Consider the following 20852-nt stretch of genomic DNA (forward strand, 5'->3'; position numbering starts at 1 on the left):
TGATAAGGAATGTACTTTGTATGTTTTTCAGCTCATGATGGTGCTGTCAGAGGGGTTGTAGTTGATGGTTTAAACCAGATGACTATTACCGTGGGCAGTGACAAACTCATTAAATTTTGGAAGTTCAAGTCTAAACAGTTAATACACACAATAGATCTTACTGTCTCCCCTACATCCATCCTACTCCATAGGGAGAGGTAAGTTATGTATCAGATGTTCCTCCTGGATTCCCCCCCTCCAACCCCTTTAAAAATGCTATAATTTGTATGTTTCTTATGGACTAATGATGAATAAATGCTTATCACTTACAGTGGTATGTTAGCGGTCGCCCTGGATGACTTCAGCATTAATGTTTTTGATATTGAAACTTGTAAACTGGTGCGAAGGTTCCCTGGACACAACGGAAAGATAAATGATATGGTGAGGACAGTCGCATCACTTTGCATTTACCGTGGACAAAAACTTAATTTTTTTGAATCTCATATATGTATATTTTTTTTTCAAAGACTTTCAGCCCTGATGGACGATGGCTGATGACAGCATCGATGGACTGTACTGTGAAAGTATGGGACTTCCCTTCTGGATGGTAAGACTGACACAGAACACAGCATTGCCTGGGCTTTGTTAGTAATTCCTGCTCCCTATTTAATCAGTTCCATTGAATATCAGCATCTTGCTTTCTTTATCGCCTCTCATTGGGGGACACAGGAACCATGGGGTGTATGCTGCTGCCACTAGGAGGCTGACACTATGCAAATAAAAAAGTTAGCTCCTCCTCTGCAGTGTACACCCCACCGACTGGCATTAAACTCTTCAGTTTTAGCTTAGTGTCAGTAGGAGGTGGACACGGGTCTTTCTTTAGACCCTTATCTACCTCAATGTGCGTCGTTTCTTTTCAGGTTTTTTCCGGATGGGATACAGGGTGAACAGTCACACCTGTAGTCCCTCAAGCGGACTATGAGTACGGCGTGTACTGCCACCCCGTATCCTCATAGATCCCTCAGCAGGACCAAGATCCTAGCACAGAAGCGTGCTCAGAAGTCCGGTCCTGGCCCGTCCCCCACCCACTCGCCCACCAGAGCCTGTCGGTCGGAGGAGACGAGGACGTCCATCAGCAGCTCCTATGGACGTCTGATACCTTCTCAAGGTTAGTAGCAGACGACGGGGGATTTTACTAGGTGAGTATTTCTAAAGGTCATCGCTGCATTTGCAGCACTTTCCCCGTTCCCTGCGCGGTGGCTACCTTTCCATGCCCCACTGCGTTCCTCCAGCGGTCGCCGTTCTTCCTTCAGGCCCCGGCCTCCCGGGGCCTGCTTGCGGCACACTCCTGCCTGCAGTTTTTCCTTCAGCGGTCGCTGGCTCCTAATTTAGGCCCCGGCCTTTCCCGGGGCCTACTTGCGGCGTACCAGCTGCCCTCAGCGTTCCCCCCTCAGCGTTCTATGCGGCGGCCTCTCCGGCGGCGCTCACCTCCACAGCCAGCTGGGGCCTATTCCGCCGATTCTTCACCGGCGGCAGCGCTCCCTCCCTTATATGCGGCGGCTGCTGCGCCGCTCTGCCGGGCAGCGTCTGCGCCGCGGGGATCTTCCCTCCGGTCACCGGCTCCAAATTTAGGCCCCGGCTTTTCCGGGGCCTACTCCGGCGACTCTTCTCCGGCGGCAGCGCTCTCTTTCTTTCATGCGGCGGCTTCAGCGCCGCTCTGCCGGGCAGTGTCTTCGCCGCTCTGCCGGGCAGTGTCTGCGCCGCGGGGGTTCTTCTCAGCGGGCACCGGCTTCTAATTTAGGCCCCGGCTTTTCCGGGGCCTACTTCCGGTGCCGCGCTCCGCCGACATACTGTGCCTGCTCATCGGCGCCCCCCTGTCTGGCTCCGCCCCCTTCCTCCAGGGACAGAGTCTGTGTGTGCTCACCGCTTCTTAGCTGCAGGAGCTCACGCAGCGCGCCCCACACCTTCGCCACTGCATCCTCCGTGGGCACAAAATCTGCACAGAATCCAGCACCTCAGGGCAGGAGTTCTCCTCCGGCAAGTGGGACATCTTCCAGGACGGGTCCATGAGTAGCTGCACTGCAGACTGACACCCCCCTCTGCCCCACTGTCCCCTAACCCACTGGCATCTTCAGAGGACCTCTCAAAATGTCTACCTCTAAAGGGGGCCGCTCTCGCCCCCCTACTTCTTCTTCTGCCTTAGTCACGTACTTTGCTTGTTCGTCCTGTAACAGCAAACTTCCCTCAGGTCAGTCCTCCCCGCTGTGTCAGTCCTGCAGCAACCCGATTGTTCCCACCGCCCAGGATCCCCCGGCTGTTCCGCCCGAGAGTGATCCCCCCATCCCAGGATGGGCCGCCTCTCTGTCACAATCGGTGGCCGATTTAACACGGGTATCTCAAACCCTGGTGTCCGCGCTGGATCGGTTACCCCTGCAGACCCCGGCCGTAGCCAGCGGGTCACAGGAACCGCCGCCAGAGCTCTCCTTGATAAGCCACAAAAGGTCCAGACAGGAACGTCGGTCTGAGTCCTCTTCGCGCTCCATCTCGCCGCTCGGCCCTCCCCCGCGGTTGGTGTCCCACCGATCCTCCTCCCCTGAGTCAGGCGAGGCATTATCTGATGCGCCTTCGGAGGATACTTCGGAGCTGGATCCTAACCAAATCGCCACAATGAGTGAGACAGTCCAGAACCTCATTAGGGCAATAAACCAAACATGTGGCATCAAGGATCCCTCTACGGAACCCACAGATCAGGCGGTTTCGTTTAGACGGGCCAAACCACCTTCAAAATTTTTCGCTCCTCATCCTGAATTCGAGGAAATCGTGTCCAGAGAGAGAGAGAACCCCACTAGGCGTTTTCAGAGGGGAAAACGCCTGGGTGTGTTATATCCTTTTCCTCCAGAACTTACCGCCAATTGGACGGCCTCTCCCTCGGTGGACCCCCCTGTTTCCAGGCTGTCCACCAACACGGTGCTTCCTCTGTCCGGCGGAGCATCTCTGAAGGATTCTAACGATAGAGTTATAGAATCCTTCGCGAAATCTGCTTTTGAAGCGGCTTCAGCGGCTCTATGTCCAGCTTTTGCGTCCACTTGGGCTTCAAAATCCATCTCAAAATGGGCCAAGGATCTTCGGCGAGGTATCCTGGATGGGGCGCCTCCCGCGCAATTAGCGGAACTTGCCAACCAGATTTCCCACGCTGGTGAATACCTGGTTTCCGCCTCCCTGGATGTCGCGTCTTGTGCGGCTCAAGCTTCCAGCAATGCCGTTGCCATCCGCCGGACCGTTTGGCTCAAGGCCTGGCAGGCGGACTTGTCATCCAAAAAGTCCCTCACTAGTCTGCCCTTCCAGGGCTCTCGCCTCTTTGGTTTCCAGCTGGACCAAATAATTAAGGACGCCACCGTGGGTACAATTTCTCTTCTCCCCCAGGCCAAGCCTCGTCGCCCTCCTCCTAGACGACAGTTTCGTTCTTTTCGGCCTTTTCGTCGCTTCGCTGCGTCAAACTCCTTTTCCCAGCAGCAACAGAGGCCACAGGCACGTCAAGAGAAGAAGGCGGTGTCCTTTAGGCCCACTCCATCCTGGCGTCCTCGTTTCTCCCAGGGTAGATCCTCCAGGCCCAGGACTGGAAGATCCACCTCGGCATGACTCTCGGCAAGACTCCAGCCCAACTCCCAGATTGGGTGGCCGTCTTCTTCTTTTCAGGGACGTCTGGATTTCCGCAGTAGAGGATGCATGGGTCAGGGAAGTTGTATCCTCGGGATACAAAATAGAATTCGCTTCCCGACCTCGGGATCGTTTCTTCCAATCCCGTCCTCCAAGAGACCCCGCTCTAGTTCCGGGCTTCTTCTCAGCCATCGCTTCTCTGCTCAAATCCGGGGTAATCGTTCCCGTCCCAGAAAAAGAACGCTTCACGGGTTTCTACTCGAATCTTTTTGTGGTACCGAAAAAAGATGGCAAAGTTCGCCCCATTCTGGACCTCAAATTGCTGAACAGGAGAGTTCGCCTGAGACACTTCAGGATGGAATCCCTTCGTTCAGTAATTGCTTCCATGGAGGCTCAGGAGTTTCTATGCTCAATAGATATCCAGGACGCCTACCTCCATGTCCCGATATTTCCCGGACATCACCGTTTCCTGCGCTTCGCAGTGCAACGAGATCATTTTCAGTTCGTCGCTCTGCCGTTCGGTCTTGCAACCGCGCCAAGAGTGTTCACAAAGATCATGGCGGCGCTGATGGCCATCTTGAGAGTCAGAGGCTTGGTCCTATTTCCATATCTCGACGACATCCTCATCAAGGCTCCGTCCTTCGCTCAGGCCCACGAAAGCCTGTCCATTGTTCTCGACACCTTAGCCCGTTTCGGGTGGCTGGTAAACCGGAAGAAGTCCTGCCTTATTCCTTCTCAGCGCATCATCTTTCTGGGCATGCTTTTCGATACTCGTCAGAGCAGAGTCTTCCTTCCCACAGACAAGAGATCCTCTCTGTCGGGACATACGCTTGCTCCAGGGTCCTCGACCTCCCTCCCTCCGTTCGGCCATGAAGGTTCTGGGGAGGATGGTAGCTACATTGGAAGCGATTCCCTTCGCCCAATTCCATTCGCGACCCCTTCAGCAAGCCATTCTGTCTCAGTGGGACAGGTCGGTCTTCTCCCTGGATCGACCGATCAAACTCTCCTTTCGGGTCAGGCGGTCTCTCAACTGGTGGCTGACGTCACCTCTCATCTCCCAGGGCAGGTCCTTCCTACCGGTTCACTGGCAGGTGGTGACAACGGACGCCAGCCTGCTCGGCTGGGGTGCGGTTTTTCGCCACCTGACGGTCCAGGGCCGCTGGTCGCTGCGGGAGTCATCTCTGCCGATCAACGTCCTCGAAATTCGGGCCATCTTCCTGTCCCTCCGCCACTGGGAAAGGATCCTCAGGGGCCTTCCAGTCCGGATCCAGACGGACAACGCCACGGCTGTGGCATATGTCAACCATCAGGGGGGGACTCGGAGCTCCTTGGCCCTTGCCGAGGTATCCAAGATCCTCCTTTGGGCAGAGGCAACGGTTCCGGTGATATCCGCGGTGCATATCCCCGGCGTGGAAAACTGGGCCGCCGACTTCCTCAGCCGCGAGGGCCTCGCGGCAGGGGAATGGTCCTTGCATCCGGAGGTCTTCCATCAGATTTGTCTTCGATGGGGAACTCCGGATGTGGATCTCACGGCGTCCCGAGTCAACAGGAAGGTTCCGCAGTTCGTCTCCAGGTCCCTCGATCCTCTCGCAGTGGGCGTCGATGCTCTGGCCATTCCTTGGTCACAGTTCGAGCTGCCCTACCTGTTCCCACCCCTTCCATTACTTCCCAAACTCTTGAAGATCAAAGCGGAAGGGGTGCCAGTCATCCTGATCGCCCCGGATTGGCCCAGGAGAGCTTGGTTCGCGGAGCTCGTCAACCTTCTCGCGGACGCTCCCTGGCGCCTTCCAGACAGGCCCGATCTGCTGTCCCAGGGTCCGATCTGCCACCCGAATTCTCGGTCGCTCAGTTTAACGGCGTGGCTGTTGAGACCGCGGTTCTGAGAGCGTCCGGCCTTTCGGACCGGGTGATTCACACCATGATTCAGGCTCGGAAGCCTTCGTCTTCCAGGATCTACTACCGCACCTGGAAGGCCTACTTCCGGTGGTGCGAGTCCAACCGCGTTCCGCCTATGGTTTTTTCCCTGCCTTCTCTTTTGGCCTTCCTTCAGGCAGGACTGGATTCGGGCCTGGCTCTTAGTTCCCTGAAGGGTCAGGTCTCTGCGCTTTCCATCCTCTTTCAGAAGACCTTGGCCTCTCGGCCACAGGTTAAGACCTTCTTTCAGGGGGTAGCCCACGCCGTCCCGCCGTACAGGGCCCCTGTGGAGGCATGGGACCTAAACCTGGTATTGGACGTTCTGAAGGTTTCTCCCTTTGAACCTCTTAGGGAGATTCCTCTATCAGTTTTATCATGGAAGGTAGCCTTTCTTGTGGCCATCACGTCCATTCGCCGCGTTTCCGAGCTGGCGGCCCTGTCTTGCCGTCCTCCGTTTTTGGTCATTCACCAGGACAAGGTGGTCTTCCGGCCCCCACCTTCTTTTCTTCCTAAGGTGGTTTCCACCTTCCACCTCAACGAGGACATCGTTCTACCTTCCTTTTGTCCAGCTCCGACTCATCCTCTGGAGCGATCATTGAACAAGCTGGATCTTGTCAGGGCTGTGAGGATCTATCTGGACAGAACGTCCACTTTCCGGAAGACGGATTCCTTTTTCGTCATTCCTGATGGCACGCGCCAGTCGGTGCCAGTCGGTGGGGTGTACACTGCAGAGGAGGAGCTAACTTTTTTATTTGCATAGTGTCAGCCTCCTAGTGGCAGCAGCATACACCCCATGGTTCCTGTGTCCCCCAATGGAGGCTTCAAGAAACAGATTTTACGGTAAGCAACCAAAAATCCTGTTTTCTTTTTTCTTTTTAATCATAATAGTTTTAACCTGCAGCTATTATTTTTGAAGGTTTGTGAACTTGTAAAGCAAGTACAATAACGCATTTTTTCACTGTGATCAATCAGCTCACTTAGCAGAAGATGCACACAGCGTGTATGCTATAAGGCTATGTGCCCACGTTGTTGAAATGCTGCGGAAATTTCATTCCGCAGCATTTCCGCAACTGCCTGCCGCAGGTAAAACACATGCGGACTTCTCATGCTTTTTCCCGCAAAACACAAGCGTTTTGCAAGCGTTTTTAGCTTGAAGAATGCTTGTACTTTTCCAAGCGATTTGCAGCATCAATAGTAAAAGAATGTTAAAAAAATTCAAAAATATGGTTATTCTCACTTTCCGACGGCCCCGATCTCCTCCGCGCTGCTCCCGGTACGTTCCGTTCCGAGGGATGCATTGCACTATGGACCTTTGTGATGTCACGGTGACGTCATCTCAGGTGATTCGGGCAATGCATCCCTGGGAACGGAAGCTGCCGCGTACACCGCTGAGGGGTAGGAGGACTCCGGGGGCCATGAGAAGGTAAGTATATTTTTACATATTTTTTTTTATTTATTTATTTTTTTTTTACAGGCATATGGTACCCAGGGCCTGTAGGACAGTCTCCTCTCCTCCAGAGTCCAGACCCTGGGTACCATCCACACAGGAAGCGATCACTTTTCGCATGGTGGGCATAGCCACATGCGTAAAGTGAGCGTGTCAATGCAATCCTATGGAATCGCCGTGATTCCGCAGAAATAATGAACATGCTGCGGATTTTATAATAATAATCTTTATTTTTATATAGCGCTAACATATTCCGCAGTGCTTTACAGTTTGCACACATTAACATCGCTCTCCCCGATGGGGCTCACAATCTAAATTCCCTATCAGTATGTCTTTGGAATGTGGGAGGAAACCGGAGTACCCGGAGGAAACCCACGCAAACACGGGGAGAACATGCAAACTCCTTGCAGTTGTTGTCCAGGGTGGGGCTTGAAGCCAGGACTCCAGCGCTGTAAGGCTGCAGTGCTAACCACTGAGCCACCGTGCTTCCCCACTGCATGGGCACAGCAACTGCGGAATCCCATAGGATTGCATGGGAATGCATTTTTTAAGCACTTTGTTGCGGCGGAAACGCATAAAAAGCGCAACGTAGGCACACATCCTAAAAGTACCAGTTTTATGCCAAAAACAGCTTCTGGCATATTAGGTTGGTAGGCTTCAGTATATTGAAACAAAATCACAAGGATTAGGGAAGACTGAAAACTCTGTGTTGTAAATCTGTGGGGTTAGAGCCAACTAGCAAAGCAGTGGGATATTTTATTATACATGAATAAAAGTTTTTATTTTTAATTTGATCCTCTCTCATTCATCTTTTCCCTTCCCTTTGTAGATGTTTTTAGACTTATACAACCAGTAGTATAGACTTAGGCTATGTGCGCACATTGCGGATTTGCTTTTGGAAATTTCTGCATCTCTTGGTCAAAAACGCAGTGGAAATTCCGCGTGTTTTTGGTACGGATTTTCATGCGGGTTTGTAAGCTAAATAAAGATATATTATATATATTTAAAAAAAAAAAAGTGATGCAATTTCCTTGTTCAACCTCTTCAGCCATGTACACTCATTAATATTAAATAAAGACACACACACACACACACACACACACTTAAATAAAGACACACAGTCACCAGCCTATGTAGGAGCATTAACATGGAAATTATCAAGGAATTGAACATGTTAAAATGTTGCAGCGTGGAGGTGATGTCAAAAGACGGCTTCTCACTAGAGAAGCCTTCTGGATAATTTACAAACCAGATATCCATTAGGTCTCAACCGAAAAACCGAAATAATGTATCATTATTCTTAAATTGCATTATGTGTTTATATTTTAACTTTTGTAAATTTAGTTAATAGTTTTGTACAAAACGAAGTGTTATATCTACATTTATATATGCAAAAGAAAGAATTTCTGTTCAGGACCTGCAGCTCCAGTCAGGTGACTTGAACTGCCTCTGACATTGGTAAAAGCAACACAAAAAAAAAAAAATAATAAGATATCTATTAGATTCCAATCGAACAATTAAAATTAATGTTATTGTCAAATTTTAATCTTTGTGAATTTACTAGATAGTTTTGTACAAATTAACTGTTATATTTATATGCAAGGGGTAGAATTGCTGTTTAGGACCTGCAGTTCCAGTCAGGTCACTTGGACTGTTCTTGGCATTGGTCCAAGCACAATATCACAATATAAAAGAATCAGTATATGCATGTTAGGATGATGCATTGACTAAGATCTGACACGATCGAAACGCGTCGCATATTCTTCTGTACCTAAGAATTTGCACAATAGCAAGGAATTATGGAATTGAAGGGATTTTAATGAATGAATAAAGAAACATTGTTTTATGGATCCGGAACGCTTTCTTTTTGTTGCTATCAAAGTAACCTGGGTTTCCATAACACCTCAGCAGCATGCACATTTCAGTAGGCCAACGTTTCAGATTTTAAAATATTTTTTTCAAGCTGGTGTTATAAAGTATTCTATCTTACTGAGATAATGACTTTTGGGTTTTCATTGGCAGTAAGCCATAATCATCAACGTTAGCAGAAATAAACGCTTGAAGTAGATCACTTGTAATGACTCTAGAAAATGAGTTTCACTTTTTGTATTGAAGAACTGAAATAAATTAACTTTCTCCTTCGCCTCATTGGGGGACACAGGACAGTGGGTGTATGCTTCTGCCGCCAGGAGGCTGACACTAAGTAAACTTGAAAAAAAGTTAGCTCCTCCTCCATCGTATACACCCTGACACTGGCTACCAGAGACTCCAGTTTATGCTTAGTGTCTCAAAGAGGCACATCTCTGGGTCCTGGATCGTTGGACCCAATTTTTCAACATCTTTGGATTGAAGGGGCGACGGACCTTTTTGAGGGTCCGATCTCCCCAAACCATCAACGGGCAAGTACGTGCGATGTTTCTCCACGTATCCTTCCCCACTACGTGGGATTCTTCACCGGACTTAGCCCTGACCACCCTGAGGTACCTAGACTCCAGGCTGTACAGGTGCCCGTAAGATGTCCGTGTGTTCCCCCACTGATTTCTACACCCCTGCGGTGTTAGCTGGGGTGGTGGACGGTCCCTCTCCTTATCCTGGGGATAATGGAGATAGGGTTCCTGCACCGTCATTTGTTCTACCCCTCGATGAGTGCGGTATGACAAGGGGGGGCTCCTGGCATTACCTGCGGCTGCGTCCTCCGGGAGTGCGGTGCCTTTTTTAGCGTTGCTGTGGGCCGGCGCTGCGTGATCCGGCGCTGCAGCGTGATCCGGCGCTGCAGCGTTAGGACAGCGGCGCTGCAGCGTGGTCCGGCGCTGTGGCGTTATGACAGCGGCGCTGCAGCGCAGCTACGCTACAGCATGATCCGGGCGGCGCCGCGGCGTTAGGAGCGACGCTGCGGGTATGATCGGCGCCGCTGTCTCCCCAGAGGCTTCGGCTGTTTCGGGCGTGGGGCAGCTTCCTGGAGCCCGGGACTTCCGGCCATCAGACCGCGCTGTGAGGCTCCGCCCCCTCCGGCGCGTCACTTCCGGTTCCGGCTCTCGTCTAAGGAGGAAAAATTGAGGCCCCGGCTTCGGGCCTGCTCCAGGCCGCAGCATCGTTTGGCGGTCCCTCCCCCCGAAGGCCTGCTGTGCAACGTTAGATGGGCCCCAGCATCAGGCTCTCCTGCGCAGGGTCGACCCAATCAGGACCGAGACGGTCGGACCCCTTATACGGCCAGCCAGGGGGGAAGAATGCGTCCCCAGTCTACTAGATCCAGAGGATCTAGGACTCAAAGATTTCCGGCTAAGTGACTGGAGGCCTCCTCTGGGTGTCTCCAACAGAGTAGGCGGACGTCTACTTTTATTTCGCCAGGTCTGGCTTCAGGTAATCCACGACCAGTGGGTTGGAGAGCTCGTATCATCAGGGTACAAAATAGAGCTGGTTCAGCTGCCTCCTCCCCGGTTCTTTCCATCCCGTCTTCCCAGGTCCAGGTCTCTTCGTCAAAGCCTGTTCAATTCCGTAGAGTCCCTTCGTATCAGCGGTGTCATTTCTCCTGTTCCAAGGGAGGAAAGGTTTCAGGGCTTTTATTCCAATCTTTTTGTAGTGCCCAAAAAGGACGGAGCAGTAAGGCCTATTCTAGACCTCAAACTCTTAAACAGGTTTGTCCGCGTTCGTCACTTTCGGATGGAGTCTCTCCGGTCAGTCATCGCCTCTTTGGAAAAGGGAGAGTTTTTGGCCTCAGTAGACATTCAGGATGCTTATCTACATATTCCATCTTTCCACCCCATCAAAGATTTCTCCGGTTTGCCGTAAACAATCTACACTTTCAATTCACGGCATTACCCTTCGGGCTGGCCTCCGCTCCCAAGGTGTTCACAAAAGTCATGTCTACTGTGGTTTCCATTCTGCACTCCCGAGGTATAGTTGTCTTGCCATACCTGGACGATCTGCTGATCAAGTGACCGACTTTTCAATCTTGCAGGGAAAATGTCGGCTTCACTCTGGACACCCTTTCTCGTCTAGGTTGGCTGGTGAATTTAAAGGGACTCTGTCACCTGAATTTGGCGGGACTGGTTTTGGGTCATATGGGCGGAGTTTTTGGGTGTTTGATTCACCCTTTCCTTACCCGCTGGCTGCATGCTGGCTGCAATATTGGATTAAAGTTCATTCTCTGTCCTCCATAGTACACGCCTGCGCAAAGCAAGATTGCCTTGTGCAGGCGTGTACTATGGAGGACAGAGAATGAACTTCAATCCAATATTGCAGCCAGCATGCAGCCAGCGGGTAAGGAAAGGGTGAATCAAACACCCAAAAACTCCGCCCATATGACCCAAAACCAGTCCCGCCAAATTCAGGTGACAGGTTCCCTTTAAGGAAGTCATCCCTACAGCCGTCCCGGAAGATCTCATTTTTAGGCATGATCTTCGACACCTCTCAAGCCCTATCAATCCTTCCCCAGGACAAGGTCCTAGCCCTTCGGCAGGAAGTGAGGAATCTTCAAGAACCAGGCCCTCATACGATTCGGTCTGGCATGAGGGTGTTAGGAAAGATGGTTGCGACTATAGAGGCGGTTCCGTTTGCGCAGCTTCATCTTCGACCCCTCCAACAAGCAATCCTATCAGTGTGGAACAGAAATCCTCTCTCTCTCAACCACAGATTTCGGTTGTCTCTCCAGGCCAGGTTGGCCCTCTCTTGGTGGCTGAACAGCTCATCTCTACTCAGGGGGAAGCCCTTTCCCCCAACCAATTGGTTAGTGGTCACAACAGATGCCAGTCTCCTGGGTTGGGGAGCAGTATTCTTTCATCACACTGCTCAGGGGCTCTGGTCTCCTCTGGAATCAGCCCTCCCCATCAATATCTTAGAGATTCGAGCAGTTTGTCTAGCCTTGTTACATTTCCACCATCTTCTGGCAGGTCGCCCTGTCCGGATTCAATCGGACAACGCCACAGGGGTAGCCTACATAAATCACCAGGGGAACACCCGCAGCAAGGCAGCCATGCGGGAGGTAAAGCAAATCCTACTCTGGGCGGAGAGGAATCACTCTGTAATCTCAGCGGTCTACATTCCGGGCGAAGAAAACTGGGCGGCAGATTTTCTAAGCCGTCAGGGTCTGGCCTCCGGGGAGTGGTCTCTCCATCCCGAGGTATTTTTGCAGATTTGCCATCTTTGGGGGACTCCGGACGTGGATCTAATGGCGTCCAAGATGAATGCCAAGGTGCCCAGTTTTGTCTCTCGGTACCGAGACCCCCGGGCAATCGCCGTGGATGCGCTGGTATTGTCTTGGAACCAGTTTCATCTCTCTTATCTGTTCCCTCCTCTGGCACTGCTCCCGAGGGTAATCAAGAAAATCAAATCAGAGAGAGCACCGGCCATCCTGATTGCTCCGGATTGGCCACGACGGACCTGGTATGCAGACCTGGTACAACTTCTCGCCGGGGTTCCTTGGCGGCTCCCCGATCGGCCGGATCTTCTATCTCAAGGGCCGATCTACCACCAGAACTCAGAGGTCCTACGTTTGATGGCCTGGCTGTTGAATCTTGGGTTTTAACCCAGGCAGGGTTTTCTCAAGAAGTGGCGGATACCATGATCAGTGCACGTAAGCCCGTCTCGGCCAAGATTTATTATCACACTTGGAAGGTGTTCCTTTCCTGGTGTAGAGAGCGCGGGCTGCCTCTGCGTTTTTCCATTCCGAACATTCTAGCCTTCCTTCAAGCAGGCCTGGATTCTGGGCTTGCTCCAAGTACTCTTAAAAGGCAGATTTCGGCTTTATCAGTCCTTTTTCAGCGCAAGATTGCTACTAATCGTCAGGTCAGGACTTTTTTCCAGGGAGTCGCTCATAAGGTCCCTCCTTATAGGACTCCTTTGGAAGCTTGGGACCTTAATCTGGTTTTAAGGGCTTTACAGAACGCTCCTTTTGAGCCTCTTCAAGATATTTCTTTGATGTTTCTTTCTTGGAAAGTCGTATTTTTAGTGGCCATAACGTCCATAAGACTGGTATCGGAGCTGGCAGCCCTTTCCTGTCGTTCCCCTTTTCTGCAGTTTCATCAGGACAAGGTAGTTCTCAGACCAGCACCTTCTTTTTTGCCGAAGGTTGTTTCGTCATTCCACATCAATGAAGATATTGTTCTGCCCTCTTTTTGTCCGGCACCTACGCACCGTGTAGAAAAAGCTCTCCATACGTTGGATCTGGTAAGGGCTCTGAGGAGGTACGTTTCCCGAACGGGATGCGCTGCTTCAAAATCTACCCTGGCCAGGTGGATAAGGGCGACCATTCAGGAGGCTTATCGCACCATGGGCATGACGGTTCCGGCCATTCGGCACCAGGCCTCAGCAGAACAGGTTTGCAAAGCTGCGACCTGGTCTAGTCTACATACGTTTGTCAAACATTATAATGTCCACTCCCAGACCTCTGCAGATGCAAGTCTGGGTATAAGGATTCTTCAAGCGGCAGTGGCGCATTTATAGACAACCATCATCTGGATGTCTTTGACTGGTGAGTTATTTTTCCCACCCAAGGACTGCTTTAGGACATCCCACTGTCCTGTGTCCCCCAATGAGGCGAAGGAGAAATAGGGATTTTTGTGTTACTCACCGTAAAATCCTTTTCTCCGAGACGCTCATTGGGGGACACAGCTCCCTCCCTGGTAGCCTTATGGCTGCTTTGGTTATGTCTGATTACATTAGTCAGTAGGAGCTTTTCTAGACATAAAGTTTCTGTATTTATGCTGTTATATTATTTTTTGTGTTTTGTTCTCCTACTGCTTTTTGCACCAAACTGGAGTCTCTGGTAGCCAGTGTCAGGGTGTATACGATGGAGGAGGAGCTAACTTTTTTTCAAGTTTACTTAGTGTCAGCCTCCTGGCGGCAGAAGCATACACCCACTGTCCTGTGTCCCCCAATGAGCGTCTCGGAGAAAAGGATTTTACGGTGAGTAACACAAAAATCCCTATTTTTGATGATATTCTAATTTTGTGAGATGCATTTGTATATACCCACTTCAATGCCCGTTTTGATGCCCATAATCCGTTTGGGCCAGGCTAGAGTGACCTGAATTAGATGTGGGGCATCACTATCTGTGTCTGCATTGTGAGATTAGAGAAAGCCCATTTTTGTGCCAGTTTTATAATTTTTGTTGCTGCTTTTAGGTGTATTCACATCAGGGCACCTTGTTGTGTTGTATTTTAGTGTGATTTTTGTGGTTAAACCTGTAAAATACATAAATGATTGCCGGATAAGAAACAGACTTCCACCTTGAATAAGAAAGTGACTTCAGCCACATAAACATTACATACTGTGAATCCTACAGGCCAAGGTTTTGTTACATAGTTACATAGTTATTAAGGTTGAAGGAAGACTATATGTCCATCTAGTTCAACCCATAGCCTAACCTAACATGCCCTAACATGTTGATCCAGAGGAAGGCAAAAAAAACCCATGTGGCAAAGAGTAAGCTCCACATTGGGGAAAAAAATTCCTTCCCGACTCCACATACGGCAATCAGACTAGTTCCCTGGATCAACGCCCTATCAAGGAATCTAGTGTATATACCCTGTAACATTATACTTTTCCAGAGAGGTATCCAGTCCCCTCTTAAATTTAAGTAATGAATCACTCATTACAACATCATACGGCAGAGAGTTCCATAGTCTCACTGCTCTTACAGTAAAGAATCCGCGTCTGTTATTATGCTTAAACCTTTTTTCCTCCAAACGCAGAGGATGCCCCCTTGTCCCTGTTTCAGGTCTATGATTAAAAAGATCATCAGAAAGGTCTTTGTACTGTCCCCTCATATATTTATACATTAAAATAAGATCACCCCTTAGTCTTCGTTTTTCCAAACTAAATAGCCCCAAGTGTAATAACCTATCTTGGTATTGCAGACCCCCCAGTCCTCTAATAACCTTGGTCGCTCTTCTCTGCACCCGCTCCAGTTCAGCTATGTCTTTCTTAAACACCGGAGACCAGAACTGTGCACAGTATTCTAAGTGTGGTCGAACTAGTGACTTGTATAAAGGTAAAATTATATTCTCCTCATGAGCATCTATGCCTCTTTTAATGCATCCCATTGTTTTATTTGCCTTTGTAGCAGCTGCCTGACACTGGCCCCTGAATATGAGTTTGTCATCCACCCATACACCCAGGTCTTTTTCATTGACGGTTTTGCCCAGAGTTTTAGAATTAAGCACATAATTATACATCTTATTACTTCTACCCAAGTGCATGACCTTACATTTATCCCCATTAAAGCTCATTTGCCATTTATCAGCCCAAGCTTCTAGTTTACATAAATCATCCTGTAATATAGAATTGTCCTCCTCTGTATTGATTACCCTGCAGAGTTTAGTGTCATCTGCAAATATTGAAATTCTACTCTGAATGCCCCCTACAAGGTCATTAATAAATGTTAAAAAGAAGAGGGCCCAATACTGACCCCTGTGGTACCCCACTGCTAACCGCTACCCAGTCCGAGTGTGCTCCATTAATAACCACCCTTTGTTTCCTATCCCTGAGCCAGCTCTCAACCCACTTGCACATATTTTCCCCTATCCCCATTATTCTCATTTTATGTATCAACCTTTTGTGTGGCACCGTATCAAAAGCTTTTGAAAAGTCCATATACACTACATCCACTGGGTTCCCTTGGTCCAATCCGGAACTTACCTCTTCATAGAAACTGATCAAATTAGTCTGACATGAACGGTCCCTAGTAAACCCGTGCTGATACTGGGTCATGAGGTTATTCCTCTTCAGATACTCCAGTATAGCGTCCCTTAGAATGCCCTCCAGGATTTTACCCACAGTAGAGGTTAAGCTTACTGGCCTATAATTTCCGAGTTCAGTTTTTGTTCCCTTTTTGAATATTGGCACCACATTTGCTATACGCCAGTCCTGTGGCACAGACCCTGTTATTATGGAGTCTTTAAAGATTAAAAATAATGGTCTATCAATGACTGTACTTAATTCCTGCAGTACTCGAGGGTGTATCCCATCCGGGCCCGGAGATTTGTCAATTTTAGTGATTTGTAGACGCCGCCGCACTTCCTGCTGGGTTAAGCAGGTGACATTTAATTGGGAATTTTTATCACTAGTCATTTTGTCTGCCATGGGATTTTCTTGTGTAAATACTGATGAAAAAAAGTCATTTAGCATATTGGCCTTTTCCTCATCCTCATCCACCATTTCACCCAGACTATTTTTAAGGGGGCCAACACTATCATTTTTTAGTTTCTTACTATTTATGTAGTTAAAGAATATTTTAGGATTATTTATACTCTCTTTGGCAATGAGTCTCTCTGTCTCAATCTTTGCTGCCTTGATTTGCTTTTTACAGAATTTATTTAATTTTCTGTATTTATTTAATGCCTCCTCACTACCTACTTCCTTTAATTCTCTAAATGCTTTCTTTTTGTCACTTATTGCGCCCCTTACAGCTCTATTTAGCCATATTGGTTTCCTCCTATTTCTAGTATGTTTATTCCCATACGGTATATACTGTGCACAGGTCCTATCCAGGATGCTAATAAACGTCTTCCATTTTCTTTGTGTATTTTTGTGTCTCAGGACATCGTCCCAGTTAATTGCACCAAGATCCTCTCTCATCCGTTGGAAATTTGCCCTCCTGAAGTTTAGTGTCCTTGTAACCCCTCTACTACACATCTTTTTAAAGGATACATGAAAACTTATTATTTTGTGATCGCTATTTCCCAAGTGACCCCCAACCCTTATATTTGATATCCGGTCTGGCCTGTTGGTTAATATTAGGTCTAGCAGTGCCCCCTTTCTTGTTGGGTCCTGAACCAGTTGTGAAAGGTAATTGTCTCTCATAGTTGTCAAAAAATGATTACCCTTGCTGGAACTGCAGGTTTCTGTTCCCCAATCTATTTCAGGGTAGTTGAAGTCCCCCATAATAATGACTTCTCCTTGAGTCGCAGCTTCATCTATTTGCTTTACGAGGATATTCTCCATTGCTTCCATTATTTTTGGAGATTTATAACAAACCCCTATCAGTAATTTATTATTTTTTCCCCCTCCCCTTATCTCCACCCACAGGGATTCTACATTTTCATTAAATTCACCTATATTATCGCGCAGGATGGGTTTTAAGGACGATTTTACATATAGACACACCCCTCCCCCTCGCTTATCTGTACGGTCATTTCTGAACAGGCTATAGCCCTGCAAGTTAACAGCCCAGTCATGGCTCTCATCCAGCCACGTTTCAGATATCCCCACCATGTCATAATTATGCTCCAACAACATTAGTTCTAATTCGTCCATTTTGTTGGCGAGGCTTCTGGCATTAGTATACATGCACTTTATGTTCCTCTCTGTACTTCTATTTCTTAAATTATTAACTGTTCTGACCCCACCCCCCATGCCACCGCCACCCCCAACTTCCTTATTTGTGCCCAGGTCTCTGTCTGCACTATCTTCCCCTCCTATAAAATGAATACCCTCCCCCCCAATTCCTAGTTTAAACACTCCTCCAACCTTCTAGCCATTCTCTCCCCCAGCACAGCTGCACCCTCCCCATTGAGGTGCAGTCCATCCCTAGCGTAGAGCCTGTAGCCAACTGAGAAGTCGGCCCAGTTCTGCAGGAACCCAAACCCCTCCTTCCTACACCAATTCTTGAGCCACTTATTAACCTCCCTAATCTCCCGTTGCCTCTCTGGCGTGGCACGTGGTACCGGCAGTATTTCGGAAAATACCACGTTGGAGGTCCTTGCTTTCAGCTTGCAGCCTAATTCCCTGAAATCATCTTTAAGGACCTTCCACCTACCTCTAACTTTGTCATTAGTGCCAATGTGCACCATGACCGCTGGGTCCTCCCAACAATCTGTCCACCTGATCAGCGATGTGTCGGACTCGAGCGCCAGGTAGGCAGCACACCGTTCGACGATCCCTGTCTTTGTGACAGATTGCCCTATCTGTTCCCCTAATAATTGAGTCGCCCACTACCAGCACCTGTCTGGCCTGCCCTGCTCTCCTATTTCCCTCCTTACTGGAGCAGTCACTCCTCCGGCTTTCAGAGGACATGCCTGGCTGCAGCAGTGCTACCCCTGTACTGGCACCCCCCTCATCTGCCAACTTAGCAAACTTATTGGGGTGTGCCAGGTCAGGACTAGCCTCCCTAGCACTCTTCCCTCTACCCCGCTTCCTAACTGTCACCCAGCTTCCTACTTCACCATCCTGCAGCTCCATCCTACCATCCCCCCCTCATCTGTCCCATTGAGCGTCTGCTCCGTGAGCAGAAGACTCCTCTCCATATTGTCTATGGATCTCAGTGTTGCCAGCTGCACATTTAGAGTCAGAATCTGGGTTTGCAAATGCACAACGTGCTCACATCTCGCACAGCAGTATGCATCCTCGATCGGCTGCTCAAGGACTGCATACATGTGGCAAGATGTGCACTGGATGGCATTAACAATCGTGGAGCACATTTCCTAATGGGGATTGCACCAGACAGAACAGTTCAATAAAAAAAAATAAAAATAAATACAAAGTATTAATAAAAATCAGACAGCAATTCAGTAATTCCTCCCTTGGAAACTCCCTGACTCCAAAGTCACTGAATCACAAGTCACACTTACCGCCGTCCACACTTACGCTCAGGCCACACTCAGCTCGCTCACACTCGCTATGCTGAAGATTTAAAGATTTTTTTTTTTTTTCTCTCCCTTAACAGCCAGCCACCTTGCTGTCCAAATGCACTTCCAAAAAGGACTGGAGCCCCAAACAGCTGCCCCTTATAAACCCTTAATTATGAGCCCCCACCCTAAGTTAACCCCTTATGAATATAGCTACCCCCAATTCAGCAACTCACACCAATTCACACAGGTATTTGTTAAAGGCTTTCCAAATACCTCTTCACTGAATCACAAGTCACACTTACCGCCGTCCACACTTACGCTCAGGCCACACTCAGCTCGCTCACACTCGCTATGCTGAAGATTTAAAGATTTTTTATTTTTTTTTCTCTCCCTTAACAGCAATCCACCTTGCTGTCCAAATCCACTTGTCATCTTCTATATTTTAGCAAAATTGCATTGTGTAAAGTTTTGATCTGTTTCATCCATCATTATAGCCTACAGTATAGTAACTGTATATGTTTATCAATTCACAGGGCTTTTTTTTTGCAGATTATTTAACTATCTGGTTTTCTGACATGTTTTATCTTTTGTAAGCCAGGTATGAGTCCAATAGCAGCAGAAATTTATAAAAGTCAGTGTTACTATATGTAATATATCAACAAGTAGATTGGCATTCACCATATCATATAACCTTTCTTATTCTAATATATGAGGTTACTAATATCAGCCGTGGATGGACACTGTATTATTGGCATGTTAAAGAATAGAGCGGTGTATGTGGAAAGGAAAAATGTTTAGGTTGTTTGGTTTTTTTGCATGTCTTTTTCTTACATTTTTTTTTTTTTTTTACCACAGCCTCATAGACTGTTTTCTGTTGGATTCACCCATTGTGAGTCTCACAATGTCTCCCACAGGAGATTATCTAGCAACTGCCCATGTGGATGACCTCGCCATTTACTTATGGTATGTCATGTTTCAGAATACACTTGAAATCAAAATATTCTTTGTGATAAGGCCTCAAGGCCCAGATATCTCATGGTTCTAAATATATAGCTATCCACATAAGGTATGACACACATCTACAGTTTATCAAAAATTAATACCAAATTTCCACTACTGACTGCTAGAGGAGAGAGCAGAGAGCAAAATTTAAAAAAATTATACAAAGAGACCCGAATAGATTTCCATAATTCCCCAATGATTTGATTTGCACATCTTCCGAAGTGCATGCTCTTTCAAAATGTTCCATTTGGTCATGGGGAAGGAAACTCGAACCCCAAAGTTGTGTAACAGAAACACAATATACAGAACACAGCCCTCATAAGGGTAGTATCCTGAAGGTTTTTATGTGTTGCTGGGATCTGAGTGACCAGATATTAACCCATGTGATTGTCCATTCTGTTAGCATATCTAACATATTCTTACTGCTGATCGTGTCAGCACTATTTTTAAAGGGAATCTGTCACCTCAAATTGGTGGGCTATGTAAATGCCCTATGTCCAGTCCAGTGGGCGGTGTTTGGTCTTCTTTCCTCCTCCCCATCCTTTCCTGCTGTCCACAATATTTTCGAGAATTTGAGTAGGTGTCCTCCATAGTTCGAGCTTGCGCAGTGCAATCTTGCCTCGCGCAGTATGCTCTGCTCAACTGTGGGCAAAGCCGAATGGCATTACGGCGCATGCGCCGGCGTGTTATGTCCCAGAACACAGCAAAATACTTCTAGGACACGGGCGCATGCGCAGTAATGCTTTTCGGCTTTGCCCGCAGATTCCCTTTAAGTCTACCACTTTGTGTCAGCTAACAATATGTTCAGATTTTGTGAATATTAGTTTATATTTTTGTATGTATATATAAAATATGTTTTGGGTTTATTTCAACAGGGCAAACAAAACCTTGTTCTCCTTGGTTTCCTTACGACCTCTTCCGCCAAGCTATGAGCCAATGGTGGTGATGCTTCCTGGTGCAGTCGACGACACTGAGGGTAAGTAGTAGTCATTATACATATTCATGATGTCATTTTGTCGCACTTAATAAAAAAAAATATATATATATATATATATATATATATATATATATATATATATATAATTATACACACACATATATACTTTGTTTAACCCCTTCATGACCTAGCCTAATGACCTGGCCATTTTTCGCAATTCTGACCAGTGTCCCTTTATGAGGTAATAACTCAGGAACGCTTCAACGGATCCTAGCAGTTCTGAGATGTTTTCGTGACATATTGGGCTTCATTCATGTTAGTGGTAAATTTAGGTCGATAATTTTTGCGT

The 20852-nt window shown here is 48.1% G+C and overlaps 1 protein-coding gene across 1 annotated transcript in view; it reads left to right on the plus strand.

The window, feature by feature from the left end:
* The window catches only part of WDR36 (WD repeat domain 36), an 88648-nt gene that overhangs the window by 48561 nt on the left and 19235 nt on the right, over positions 1-20852 (plus strand). The window contains exons 14-18 of the mRNA XM_069752691.1: positions 32-197; positions 312-420; positions 507-586; positions 19420-19527; positions 20442-20542. Coding sequence (XP_069608792.1) covers positions 32-197; positions 312-420; positions 507-586; positions 19420-19527; positions 20442-20542 — 564 coding nt within the window. The remainder of the gene's footprint in view (positions 1-31; positions 198-311; positions 421-506; positions 587-19419; positions 19528-20441; positions 20543-20852) is intronic.

This window comes from Ranitomeya imitator, chromosome 1 (assembly GCF_032444005.1).
Source record: "Ranitomeya imitator isolate aRanImi1 chromosome 1, aRanImi1.pri, whole genome shotgun sequence".
Lineage (NCBI taxonomy): Eukaryota > Metazoa > Chordata > Amphibia > Anura > Dendrobatidae > Ranitomeya > Ranitomeya imitator.